General features: G+C 46.4%; 1 protein-coding gene across 6 annotated transcripts in view; it reads left to right on the forward strand.

Annotated features, from left to right (window-relative positions):
- The window catches only part of CRACR2A (calcium release activated channel regulator 2A), a 141,402-nt gene extending 131,642 nt beyond the window's left edge, over nucleotides 1-9,760 (forward strand). For all 6 annotated transcript variants that reach the window (XM_021671346.2, XM_064377530.1, XM_021671348.2 and 3 more), the window contains one exon: nucleotides 1,252-9,760. In XM_021671346.2, coding sequence (XP_021527021.2) covers nucleotides 1,252-1,336 — 85 coding nt within the window. In that variant the 3' untranslated portion in view covers nucleotides 1,337-9,760. The remainder of the gene's footprint in view (nucleotides 1-1,251) is intronic.
- Nucleotides 9,761-14,143: the final 4,383 nt, after the last annotated feature.

Consider the following 14,143-nt stretch of genomic DNA (forward strand, 5'->3'; position numbering starts at 1 on the left):
TCACCCCCATTGCAGTCTTCTTCTTAGTCCTAAAGCTGTCTTTTCCCAGGGATGCTCTTTTCAAATGCAAATCCTTCTGGGAAAGGTCAGATGAGGGGCCCCTCAGCACTGGCTGATATCTTAGCAGGGACTAGTTGGAAGCCAGCTGGGGGCAAGAATGGGTTATGAGTTCCTGGGTGTGGGGGAAGGGAGTGGGTGTGGAAACCAGAGAAAAGAGGGGCTGTGATGGGGAGTCAACAGGAGGTAACCAAGATAATAGTGCTAAAAGAACTGATAGCATGAAAAGACTGGTTCCTTAAGGCCCTGCCTACACCAAAAATTTCAACAACAAAACCACGCTGGGACTCATTTTCAATACTTTAGCATTCATTCATTCATCCATCCAACAAATACTTAGCAGAGCCCATTTTGTGCTCAGCACTCATTCTGGGGGCATTCAAACGATTTTTTTATTTGAATAATTAAGAACCCAGAACAACTCCTCTATGCATTGGTGAGGTTATGGGGTTATGGAGTATCATAAGGAAAAATTCTAGGCTTTTCTCTGCCCCTGACTCCCTGGGCAAGTTCCTGCATCTCTGAGCTTTGTCAGGAAGGTAGAAACATCAATCACACCTTCCTTCCCTGCCCACTCACAGGTTGTTGAGAGAATCAAAGGAGATGCATAATGCAAAAGCATTTTGAAAGTATAAAGCAGAGACAAGGTGTTTACCATTATTTTTAATCCCTCACCTCCTACATTTAATCTGGAGCTGTGGCCGCATGGCATAGCCCTTCTGTGGAGGTCACAACCCATCAGTATATTTTGGAGCCTCTCCTGCGTGTTGGTTACTGTGATAGGCTGCAGAGGCACAGAGACAAAAGATAAGTCTTGGTCCCAAGCAACTCATTTTCTGCTGAGGGAGACAGCCAGGGAAGCCATGCATTGTGACACTGGGTGATGGGGTCATGACAGAGGAAGAGTCAGATGTTGTCAGGGGCTCTTAGGCTCACCTAGAGGATCACGAGGGGCTTCCTGGAGGAAGTGTCTTGAAGGATCCATGCCAACTAAACTCTCTGGGTTTGCAATTACAGTTGTGCACCCGTACTGTCCAGGGTGAGATGTTCAGTACTCTCTCTGATGCCGAGGTGAGGGTGGGCTCTCTCCATATGACCCAGATGGCCTGTAACCTGAGGGTGGCTGGTCCAGGTTGCCAGACTCCGGGCCTATCAACTTCTCCATCACTGACACTATCTCTTCCCCTCTCCCAGGTTCCTTAAGGAGCAAGAAGACACAGTGAGAGAGGACACCATTCAGGTCGGCCGCCTTGCTAAGAAGAAATCTTGCTGTGGTTGATAGGGTCCTACCAGGACTGCCCCCAGCAAGCCTGAGGTCACAGAGCCTGCCCTGATCCTGCACGTGGCTCCTGCACAGATGCCGCCCACTGGGGTCCACCCAGTCCTTTTCTTTGTCAGTCACTCACCTCCCTCAAAAGGAAGGGAAGCACATCCCATCAGGAGAGCTGCTCTTGGAGCGTCTCGGAGTCTTTTCTCTCCTTTCCGTTTCTAGACCCCAGATGCCCATCCCTTTGTTGTTGTTGTTGCGTTTCCCTGACTTAGTTTCCTGGGGGGAAAGAGACAGATGGGCTTTTCCAGAAAAGCCACCATGTGCCTTCTCCACCCCTCTTCTCCTCCCCTTGCCCTTAGGAGCCTCAGCACTGCTGTTGCCATGACAACCATGCAGGGCCTGACTTGCGGCTTCCTGCAGGCCAAAGGTACAGCACTCAGGTGCCTCCAGGGTAGTTAATCTTGCTTGGCCCCTGTTCTCCGGAGGCCAAAGGGATACTCTTAAACATGCTGTGTGGATCTTGAGATACCTGAGTTGTTGACTGCAGCAAACCAGGGCAGCCAGATTCTATTCTACCCCTGACCTGGGGGCTCCGCCCTTTCCCTAATCCCAAGCTTTGAGCCTTCCCTCTCGGCACCATGTCCACTGCCTTTGCTCCCTTGGGTTTTCTGGAACAGTGCCTTATGGGGAACCTACAGCCTTTCCTCCTCACCCTCCACCCACAACCCTGACTCCAGGGTGGACTGTGGGTGAGAAGGGATGCCTGGGGTTAGGGAGTGGGCTGACTTCCTACTTAACTTTGACTGAGAAATGAAAAGAAAACTAGTGGAAAAAAGCCATCTGCTGCTAAACAGAGCGACCATTTCTGGAAGGTATAAATGAGGTATATATAGCTATATAAAAGCCATTTTCTAAATGTTTCTCAAAATAGCTCTTTGAAAAATCATACATGATGATTAACAGGGTAGACTGACAAGCAGGCAGTGGGGCCCAGCGCGAGGGCCGTAGTTACTGACTTCATTTTATTTTCTTGTACTTTATTCTGGAACACTGTATTTTTTTCAGTGTGGCTGTGATGTTGACATTTGCTGGTGTTTGAGAAGTGAACAGAATGTAGCACCCCCAACTGCAGCAGCACAGGGCACTTGCACTGGGGGAATGATCTGGGCTTCGTGGGATTCCTGCAGCTGGGTGGTGGTGAGTTCCCAGCCAGCTCCGGCATCACTAGCTGGCCGTCACCGCACTCTTGCCCTGAGTGGGAAGTTGAATGAAAGTTATTACAAAGGTCACTGCCAATCACTGGGCCTGCAGACCCAGGCCCCTACAGGAAAATGGGTGGTTCACACCCAAGCAGGGCACACAGAGAGAGAGAGGGGCAGAAAGTGTCCACAGGCTTCCAACAAGATAGCTGAAGACAACCCCACATAGCCACATGGATGGGAGAAAGGCCACTGGCCAGAGTTCCCAAGGCATCCCAATAGCCTCCTCTCAGACTCCCAAAATAGTCAGAGGCCCCCTGGGCAAGTACCTACCTCTTTTTTGCAGGCTTCTCTCTTTCATTGAGCACTCATAGGAACCAGAGAGCCCATGGAGGGTGCTGAACTAAAATGAGGACAGCGTACCAGGAGGTGCTCCATGATCCTAAGCAAGCCCGCTCCCTTCCTGGGCTCCCCCCACAGCAGTAAAATGAAGGGATGGGCTATTTGATGCTTTGAGCTCTTCTTGCTCAGATGCACAGGATGACATATTTATTTTCCATTATAAGCTGGCCCCGGACCCCAGTCCAAGGTTAGAGAACTCATAGGAAACTCGCTTCTCCTAAGGAAGGGCAGTGGTGGTGGTCCCATTAATAGGATGAGGCAGGGAGAGGGGATGCATGGGTCACCCAGAGGTGACCCTAAAATGTGTGTGTGTGTGTGTGTGTGTGTGTGTGTCAGTGTCAAGTGCATGAAGGGAAATGAAGGATAGAAGGTCATGGTGGCCATGGAGAATGTAAACTCGCTCTTCTGCTTTTGACAAGCAAACATGGCTATTGGGATTTATGGGGCTAGCAGGCCATTCCTGGGGTTCCCTAAACCCACAAATGTCTTTATTCCTAATACCTTGCCCCTGGCTTTCTGCTGCATTCTTCCATTTAGAAACAGACCATGCAAGGTTTAGGGCAGGGAAGGTCTGGCCTTCTGGTATGTGGAGTAAATCCCCATGATCCTTCAAAGGAGAGAGAAAGGATCGGGGGGGTCTTCAGGCCTCTGCTGCTCTCTTCTCCAACCCCCCTTTTAAAAAGAGGGAGAGGGTGAAGTGTGGTGGCTCACACCTGTAATCCCAGGTGAGCCAGAGGATCGTTTGAGACCAAAAGTTTGACACCAGCTTTAGTAACATGGCAAGACCCTACCACTACCAAAAAAAAAAAAAAAAAAATGGAATATTAGCAGAGCATGGTGGCGTGAGTAGTTTTAGCTACTCAGGAGGCTGAGCCAGGAGGATTGCTTGAGCCCAGGGGTTCGAGGTTACAGTGAGCTATGATGGTGCCACTGCACTCCAGCCTGAAGGACAGAATGAGAGTCTATCTAAAAAAAAAAAAAGAGTGGAGGATTGGGATTCCAGGGGAACTCTGAGAAGTTCCTTGTCCCCAGCTCTCAGCTCTCCTCCTCCCATCCCTTTGAAGCCACCATGTTGATCAGAGCCACCCTCGGCTGTCACTCTGCCCCAGAGGCTGCCAGAGAAATCTTCTGGCTCTGTCCCATTCACATCCTTGTAATGGCCTTGAGCTAATCACTTAGCCAGGATCCACATTCATCTATAGATTGGAATTTTCAATGTCTACCTCACAGGGTCATTGTAGTATTAGATGAGGTAATGTGTGTAAAATACCTAGCACAGTGCCCAGAATAGAAGAGGTGTTAATAAGTAGGGGCTACTTTTGTTGTCAACATTGAGTTGCTGTCCTGGCCACTTGCCTTGCTTCAGTTTTATATTTAGAACCAGCTAACAGTTACTAAGCATCTGCCCGGAACTGGGCACTTTCACAAACATAACCTCTTTTGGGCATGTTTGCCCAACCCATTTGCCTGAGTTCTGAGCTCATATCTGGCTTGCCTCTTGCTGTTCTTCGTTCCTGTGAGTTTCCTAGCTTCCTGGTTTGTCTATCAGTGCCCACAGCCTTTCGGCACCCAGTCCTCCCTCCCTCTCTGTGGTGCTCTGGGAACCACTCAGATGGCAGCTCAGACCTGGTCACAACTCCTGGGTGTTTACCTATGAATGGCCTGTGCTCACTGCCATCCCTGGCTCTTGCCTGCTCCCCTGTTCTTACACCTTTTGCTTCTGCTGCTGCTCCCCTCAGCCCTGAGTTGCCAAATCAAGAACCTCATCACCAAACCAATGCCCCAGTTGCTTTGCTTCTTGTCTAGCATTTGTTTCATGCCACACTCCCTGTGGGAACTTTTTTGTTCCCCTATGATACCTTAGCTGTCTCCCTGCTCCTCATCTGATACTCTTTCTCTAGTTCTCTATTCTTAATACTTCTACCCTCTCTGAGATGCTCCTTCTCCCTGCTTTCTTCCTGGGCCCAGGCCAGGCCTCACCTATATACTCTAAAATGGCACAACCATTTGTCTCTGTCACTAGTAGTAACCGTGCCAACAGTGCTTAAACTAACTTCAGCTAAATGGAATTACAATGTAATTCGTGGCTTCCAGGGCCATATTATAGTTTAATAAAGAACTGTAAGGGAGACAAAGCTTTAACCCAAAGAAACAAGTCCCTAGTGATAGGACATTAACCACTATAATGGGTTATGGGAATTAAATATTTAGGACAAAGCTGTCTTCTCTACTCTCAAAGATCTCAGTTTGCTTCATGTATTTTGGGGCTTTATTGCTAGGTTCAAATGTATTTCTAATTGTGATTTCCTCCAGATGGATTGACACTTTATCATTATAAAGTGTCCTTCTTTGTCTTTGGTAACAATTTTTGTCTCAAAGTTGATTTTGTCTGATATTAGTATAGCCACTTCAGCTCTCTTTTTATTGCTGTTTGCATTGTATATAGTTTACACCCTTTTAATTTCAATCTAGTTGTACCTTTAAATCTAAAGTGAGTCTCTTGGAGACAGCATATAGTTGGATTATGTTTTTTAAATCTATTTTTCCAATCTCTTAATTGGAAAGTTTAATTTATTTACATTTAATGTAATTGATAAAGTAAGATTTGTCTGCTACTTTGCTATACATTTATTTTCTATACATCATATGTCTTTTTAAATCTTGTGTTTCTTCATTACTGCCTTCTTTTATGTTAAATAGATATTTTCTAGTGTAACGTTTTAATTCTCTTATTTCATTTACTATATATTTTTGAATTTTTTCTTGGCGGTTGCCCTAGGGATTACCATTGAGACATTACCATGTCTCAATTTATAACAATCTGTTTGTGTTAATAACGACCTAATTTCAAGTAAACAAAAATGTTGCTCTTTAGTGGTCCCGTTTTCCCTTCCCTTCTGCTATTATTGTCACAAATTTCATCTTTATACATTTTGCACCCATCAACATACATTTAATTATTGCCTTATGAAGTTGTCTTTTATTTAAACCAGAAAGATAAAAGTTACTAACAAAAAATAAATTTGTATTGTTTTATATCTAACTGCATGATTTCTTTTACTGGCACTCTTTATTTTTTCATGTTGATTCACATTACTATCTTGTCCCTTTTCATTTCAGCCTGAAGGATTGCTTTTTACCGTTTTTTGTGGGGCAGGCTTATTAAAGACAAACTCTCTTGTTAGAGATAAACTTTCTCAGTTTATCTAGAAATGTCTTAATTTATCCTTCATTTTTGAAGGATAGTTTTGCCAGATATAGAATTTTTGATTGACGGCCTTTTTTTTTCTTTCAGCACTTTGACTGTGCCATCCCACTGTTTCCAGCCTTCATGGTTTCTGATGTAAAATTTAGCTGTTAGTATCATTGAGAAACGCTTGTATTTGATGAATTGTTTCTCTCTTTGTGCTTTCAAAATTCTTTGTCTTTGGCTTTCAATGGTTTGATTTTAATGTGTCCAGCTATGGATCTTTTTAAGTTTATCCCACTTGGAGTTTTTTGAGCTTCTTGAATGTATAGATTAATAGTTTTCATGAAATTGGGGGAGGTTTTGGTCCTTATTTCTTCAAGTATTCTTTCTACTTCTTTCTCTCCTTTCATTCTGGAATTCCCTTTATGTGTGTTTGGCATGCTTGATGGTGTCTCACAGGTTTCTCTGAGTCTCTGTTTATTATTACTCATTATTTTTTCTTTATGTTCCTCAGATTGGGTAATCTCAATTGACTGATCTTTAGGCTCACTAGTTCTTTCTTCTGCCTGTTCAGATATGCTATTGGGCCTGTCTAATGAATTTTTCTTTTCCATTATTGTACTTTTCAACTCCGGAATTTCTGTCTGGTTCCTTATTATATTTTCTCTGTGTTCACTGATATTCTCTATTTGGTGAGACATTGTTCTCATACTTTAGTTATTTAGACACGATTTACTTTAGGTCTTTAAACATATTTAAAACAGCTTAAAGGCTCAAAGAGTTTACATTGGTAACCATCTGCCCTGTGCACAAACCAAGTTCTGCTAGTCAGTCTCTGCCTTCTTCCTCACACTTCACACAACCCAGCTAGGGTTCTGGTCTCTTTCTTTAGCTTGACCTCTACCCTCCTCTCCAAGGTTTCTCCTTTCTTCTGGATTGTAAGAGGGAAGAGGCTCTTCGGGTCTGAGAAAGCCTTTCCTCTTCCTGAGCTTCTAGTGTCCTGGAGGTGAGCTGCCCAAGGAGTTACCCAGTCTCTTGGGGGAAGTGAAGGGAGGCCAGACATGCTCAGACAATCTTCCCTGTCCTTCCAAGAATTCAGTCATCCTGCAAAGCTTTACTCAAAAGGGATTGTGGGGGAAGACTGCAAATCAGGGCAAATCTGAAGCTTTTTTTTTTTTTTAAAGCCAGCTTAATTACTTCAAAATAATGAAATTATGGTACACATGGGTTTCCAAGTAGCCTGTTGACACTGGTTGTGATCAAAGCCTGAGCTTGGCTTCTGGACTGGCCCTAGGATCACTGCCACTTCTCCTCCCTTCTTCTGGGGCACAGAAAGAGGCTACACAAATTCCAAGAAAGTTTAGTTCAAAAGCCGTAGGATTTTACTGTGTTGGTTATTCTCTCCCTTCTTATCTGGCAGGGAAGAGGGTTAACAAGATACAATCACCTTCTAAACCTCCTCCCCCACTTCCTAACTCAGTTGATGTTTCTATTAATAGGCATATTAATTACTAACAATAGCAGTGACAAAGAACATCATGACTCCACCTTTTATACAATTCAGTGGAGCCGATTTAATCAAAGTGCCCTACTTAGGGAGAACATTGCTAGAAATGATGGGGATTGGGAAACCATATGGTGCTTGGCAGAGGACCTGAAATCAATGTAGAAACTGAGGAGCTTGGGCAGAGTATGTCATTTATCATTCTGGGGCGAGGGTTGAGTCAGGCCCAAGAACTGACCCTCTCTCAGAGCTGGGACTTCATCAAGGCTCTGGCTCTGGTTCAAAAGTGGTACTTGCAGGCCCTCATTATAGCACCAGGAGACTCCTCTCCCAGCAAATGAGGACGCCTAGGACCAGTGAGGCCCGTGCTATCATAATGAATTACGAGTGGATTCATCTGACCTATAAAAATAAATACCACCCATAAACAACACTGCCATGCTAAAATAAAAATACCTGAAGAACACAGAGAGAAAAGGATTAAAAAAAAAATTATAAATAGAAATGAAAACGTGAAACTCAGAATGAATTTGGGAAACATGACTGAAACTGGGATTCATTGAGCATGTGTTGCACTAGGTCAAGGGCAGAGTGTCAGGGTGTGGCCAAACATCAGGTGCATGGGCTCCCGAGGCCACTCTGCACTGAAGCAAATTGCACCATTCTGTATGGTGCTTATTCACGCACACTGCCCACAGGGTCCTAATGAGTTAGAGGCACTGGACCGAGCACCTGAGGGCAGGAGCATTCATCTCTGTAGCCATGTGTTTGGTACAGTATCTGACAAATAACATTGGCCTTGCAGGGACAATGGAGAGCAGAGCATCCTTTCTCAGGTACAAGGCCCATCCCCTGGTGAGCTGCTTCACTGGAGCCCCAAGTCCTAGAGGCTGGACAGCTGAGCCCTTGTGGCCTAGGTAGACCTTAGGGTTTGCCTCACTGGTGCAAATGAGTTGCTGCTTCTTGCTTTTGAAACAAAATGTTGGCATGTTCCAGCTGCTGTGATTCAATTGCCTTTCAGCCAGTGTGGTGCCCAACAAAGCATCTGTCTCAACACCCCGTGGCCTCCCCAGCTGCCGCTAGTACAATCCATTACCTGCAGGCAGCGCAACAACTCAATTTGACTTGGACTCCACGCCTCTGCACAGAAGATGCTTCCCTGCCCTGTTCTCCTCCTTCCTGTTGCGAAAGCAGCCTTCCTGGTCCTTACCCAGCTGTGGCTCTCTCAAATGCTTCCTCTAGCCCCAAAAGCCCGCTCAGAATAAGGACCTGCACACAAGTTGTGTGGGCCCTGGGCAAAACCTGGAACTGCTTGATGTTCTGAACCTGCTTTCAAATCTGCAAAACAGTGCTCTCTGCCTTACTCCCTCATAGACTAGTGTGAAGGTCAAAAGGGAATTCCTGGGAAAGAGCTTAGTCAGCTGAAAGGCTCTAAACAAATGATAGTTATTACATTGTCCTCTGTCTCCCCATGCAAGAGACCGAAAGAAAACAATATACATAAGAGAGAGAAAATTCCAAACTTCTTGGTAACTGGAAAGGCTGAGGCTATGGGTGAGAGCACCTCCCAGTTCCCTGGGCAAGGAGAAATGCGGTGGCTCAAGCCTGTAATCCCAGCACTTTGGGAGGCCGAGGTGGGCAGATCACGAGGTCAAGAGATTGAGACCATCCCAGTCAACATGGTGAAACCCCATCTCTACTAAAAATACAAAAATTAGTAGGGCATGGTGGCACGCGCCTGTAATCCCAGCTACTTGGGAAGCTGAGGCAGGAGAATCGCTTGAACCCAGGAGGTGGAGGTTGCAGTGAGCCGAGATTGCACCATTGCACTCCAACCTGGGCAACAAGAGCAAAACTCCATCTCAAAAAAAAAGCACACACAGGTAGGTGTATGGATAAATTTTCTGTCCAGTCAAGACTTCAGATAGCACATTCCTAATTGACCCGCCTTTACATAGATGGTTTATAAAACACTTTCACGTTGGGTTGATGGCAAAGCTCTGGAGATAGATGGTGGTGATGATTGCACACAATATTAGAAATATACTTAATGACATTGAATTCTGCATTATTAAATGGTTAAAATTGTAAATGCTATGCTATGTATATTTTACCACAATAAAAACTTTTAAGAAACACTGTCACCAACATTTATGTTCTGTGAAGGAAGGAAGGATTCAATTCTCTTTGATCCCCAGCAACAGAAGCTGTAAGACACTCAGTGTTTGTCTCAGGTTATATTAAAAGATGAGAGAGCTAGAAAGGAAGACAAGCTGACGTACAGCCTTTGGGGTCTCACTGTGTGTGAGGGGCGGAAACAGTTAGAAACATGCCAGCATCAATTAATATGCCATACAAATGCCTCTGCCAGAACTCCTACCTCCCTCCCCCTGAGGGCCTCACCCCACCTCACCCGACTCTCAACTCCGCGGCAGAGGGTGCTCATCGCTCCTGGACCCTCTACCTTCCCCATGAATACACTTCTCGGTGAGCGTGGCCCCACGACCTGTAGACAAGCTTCTGGTCGACAGGCCTTTGTATCCTGTATGCCAACAGGAGCCTCTGGCCTAGCCCCAGAGTAGATCGCCAGGGTGTTGAATGACAACAACAAAAACGAGTGGCAAAAGTCTTTTGTGGTTCCTGGAATTTTGTTGCATTGACTATAGCAGGAAATATATTAACACCCAGAAATATGTTGGTTTTGCAGAGATTCATATTGTAATAATTTACGGTAAAGACTAGAAACTAGCATAAGAGGGTTGGCATTGAAGAGGGAACCTGAGTATGCGGTTCAGGGATAAAGGGCTGACTTTGGCTTTAAGCTTATTCTGAGGGACTCAACAGGGCCGGATTAGAACTGGTGGTGGCAGAGCGAAAGGATTTCAATTTATCCCAAGGGAGGAGTTTATCTCCAAGGGTGCTGTCCAGCAACGAAACCGGCTGCCTCACACGATGAACTTTCTGAAGCTCTGCTCTTAGAAATGCAGGTGAGAAATTAGACACAAAGGATTACAAGGCCCCTGTCTTCACCCCACAGCCTTGGACCTGAGAGTGAAGTGAGCGGGTATAGCACAGGCAGCACAGGGAGTCAGGATGACCTCAGCTAGGAAGCTTTCCTGGCCCAGGAGGATGGGGAGGAGGGGGGGCTAGTTCACTTCTCAAGTTCAGTTTTGTCCTTTAACCCATCTCTTCTTCACTTTCCTCCCTGCCCTACTTCTTCCCCCACTTCCCGCCATCCCTCCTCCTCCCTCTGCGTCCCCATCAGGGAGGGGAAAGCACCTGGCTTGGCAGTCTCTCTAGCCCAGAGCGATTTGCTCTACAGCTTCCCTGGCGAGGAGGGAGGTGCTGGATCCTGGCCAGAGCCCTGCCAGCTTCCCTATTGTGGCAAGTGAAATCATCAGCTTCACACTGTGGGTCTATTTAAATCAGCCTTTCATGTCTGATGGATTTAAAAATATGCTAGAAGTCGGCATCTTAAATACAAGAAACACAAACAAGCAGATGAAGCTGCATTTTTCCTTCCTCTGTGCCCTCCCTGCCCCCTCTCCCCTTCCTTCCCCTTCTCTCCTTCCCTCTCCCAAAGCAACTTTCATTCATAAAGCCCATCTCCCCTGCTCTCCCCTTCCCTCCAGCCCACTTAGTGGCACAGGAAGCCTGTAGTCTGAGCAGTGGCTGGGAGCACAGGAGTCTGGGTTCCCTCAACTCTGCCAGAGACCAGTAAGTACCCCTAATCTCTGCTCCACTCCCCAGGGTGAATGCTGGGTGCCCTCACTCTGGCCAGTCTTCCCTTCACCCCTAACCCCAGCCAACAGGGACTTCTGCATTGACTAGTGTGTAGGAACAAGCGCCAGGCTGGCTGAGAACTGGCTCACTATGCTCCCTCCTCCAGTCACAGACAGGAAGGAGACTGTGGCCCAGGCAGGAGAAGGGACACACCTAGGATGTGAGGTCAGTGAGCAACCAAGCTGGTCCCTGGCCCATTGCCCTTGTTGTCCACAGTTCCACACAAGCCTCACAACATCTTCCCACTCAGTACTGGGAAGGGGGTTCACTGCACGCAGAACCCTACAACTCCAGTAATGTATCCGTGAGAGTTTCACAGCCTCCATGGCATCAGGGTTCCTAGTCTGTCCCCACATCACAAAGGATGGATATTCACTGGGAACCCATCTGGGGCTCTGATCTAACCCAGTCCTCTCCTGCTGTAAATGAAGCCACATCCCCTCTAATCCCTGAGCATCACCCCTTTGAGACTTGATAAGTGGCCCCTCCTATCCTTCATCTCCTGGGAGGTGGCTGGCTGCCTGGCCAGCACTGCAGGCACTGGAATCAGGAGAGCAGCACCCCAGACATGATAGTACTGCCCTCACCCGGCTGCACTGTGTCCCAGTCCACATGAGCCCAGCTGAAGGCCTAGCTTGGGTTCTCAACCTTGGATGCAGGTTCGAATCACCCTCAGGGCTTTATTTTTGGTAGTTTATTTTATTTTACTTGTTTATAAATAGGTCAGATGCAGCGGCTCACACTTGCAATTCCTGGCCCAGGTGGGAGGATCACTTGAGGCCAGGAGTTCAAGGCTGCAGTGAGCTATGATTGCACCACTACACTCTAGCCTAGGTGACAGAGTGAGATCCTGTCCCTAAAAGTAATAATATCAACTCTTGCCCCCACCCCCAACTGCTGCTGGAAATTCTGATTTAATTAGAAGCTGGAAGACCTTTCTTTTTCAATTGTTTAACCTTACTATTATGAGCAACAACAGTAATTGAATGCAATAATAGAAAGTGAAAAATCCCACAAGGTTGTGAGCGTTTCTTGACCTTAGAGCCGCTCTTTGATGTCTCTTCCTCTTTGACCACACTGCCTGCACTCTCTGAATTTCAGAGAACGTTGATGACTTGCTTAGGCAGGTCATTAGTAAAGCAGAGGTCCTAACAAGGTGCTGAGGACTCCTAGGGTCAGTGCTGATCATCTACACTCAGGAAGGAGGTGGGCTCAGGGGTTCCGCTGACTCATCCAGTGTCTGTGGGTGTACAACACACACACACACACACACATGAAACCATGCACACTACCCATTCTGAGTTCATCCCTTACTCTCTCCTCTTTATTCCTACTGTTAATGGGCTGAAATACTTTCCACCCAAGTTTCAATATGTGCTGAGGTGCCATGCAATACCCTATGCCCTTAGAACATGAAAATAAAGAAATTAAGGAGCTCCAAGTTGCTGAAGGATCTATATCAGCAAACAGGTAGAAAACAATGAGAGAGTGGCAATATGGAATACATGAAGAACATCCCTAATTGGAAAATCCATAATCCTCCAGAATCTGAAACGTTTTGAGTGCTGGCATGATGCCATAGGGTGGAAATTCCACACCTGACCTCATGTGATGAGCCACAGTCAAAAGGGGAGACTTGATTGGCATGGGCATTTTGTCCTTGGCTCTTTCATTTCTTCCTGCCTGAAACATGGACTCAATTCTGGAAGCAAAGCAGCCATCCCACAATCCCAAGGGTGAAAATCACATGCCAGGGTTGGCTTAGTGGAAGGATATGAGTCCATTTCTCTGCTGGCATGGAGACACTACCAATCCTAAGTTTCTGACTTCTGGACTTTTCGTTCTTTGTTTCATGCCCAAAATTGTACAACTGTATAAAATCGCCTTCAGGCTATGTGTGTAAGGTGTATAGGAAACATAAGTGAATTTTGTTTGTAGACTCAGATCCCATCCCCAAGATATCTCATTATGTGCATGCAAATATTCCAAAATGGAAAAAAGAAATCCAAAATCTAAAACAATTCCCATCCCAAGCATTTTAGATCAGGGATATTCATCCTATGATGGACATTGAGAATTGAGTGGGACTCAGTTGCCTCCAGGTGGGGATGGTGGGGGGGACTCCTAGTTCCAACAAAGGGGTTCACAATTGGTGGTAGGAAATAACAGAAGGAAACCAGGGAAACCTGGAGAGTGAAAGCGGTGGGGCCCAGGCGTGTATGGCCAGGACGGTGCATAGGATGAGGACTCAGGGGGTGAGAGACAAAGCTGGGTCTTTGAGAGTGAAGGGGAGATGGGAGACCAGAGCCAGACAGCCTCCCCTGAGCAAGCAGGAGTTTCAGTATCAGCCTGGAGGTCACAAGGAGCCACCGGGGGTATGGGCGGTTTAAACGGGGGAGCGACAGGAGCGGATTTGCAGTTGTGCCTGAAGAAAGAGGAGTGGAAGGATGGGTCGGGATGGAAGGCCAGAGGCACTTCAAGCATCACCCTCGGGCCAGCTTCCTCAGGCTGGCACAGAGTAGTGAGCGTGGCCAGGATGCGTGAGGATGGAGGTAAAGCAAGAAACTGCGTAAGCAACAACCTCAGCTCTAATGCCTTACATGTTTGTCTACCAGCCCCATTGTATCTTTAACCTCAGTCTTCCCACAGTCCAGCGTGCTTTCAGGCTAAACTATTGTACTTCCCCCATCCCACACTTCAAGTCGCTAAATCTCAAACACTCAGTTTTTAAAACTTAA

The sequence above is a fragment of the Aotus nancymaae genome, unplaced genomic scaffold (genome assembly GCF_030222135.1).
Source record: "Aotus nancymaae isolate 86718 unplaced genomic scaffold, 86718_ANA_hifiasm-v0.15.2.pri h1tg000016l, whole genome shotgun sequence".
Classification (NCBI taxonomy): Eukaryota; Metazoa; Chordata; class Mammalia; order Primates; family Aotidae; genus Aotus; species Aotus nancymaae.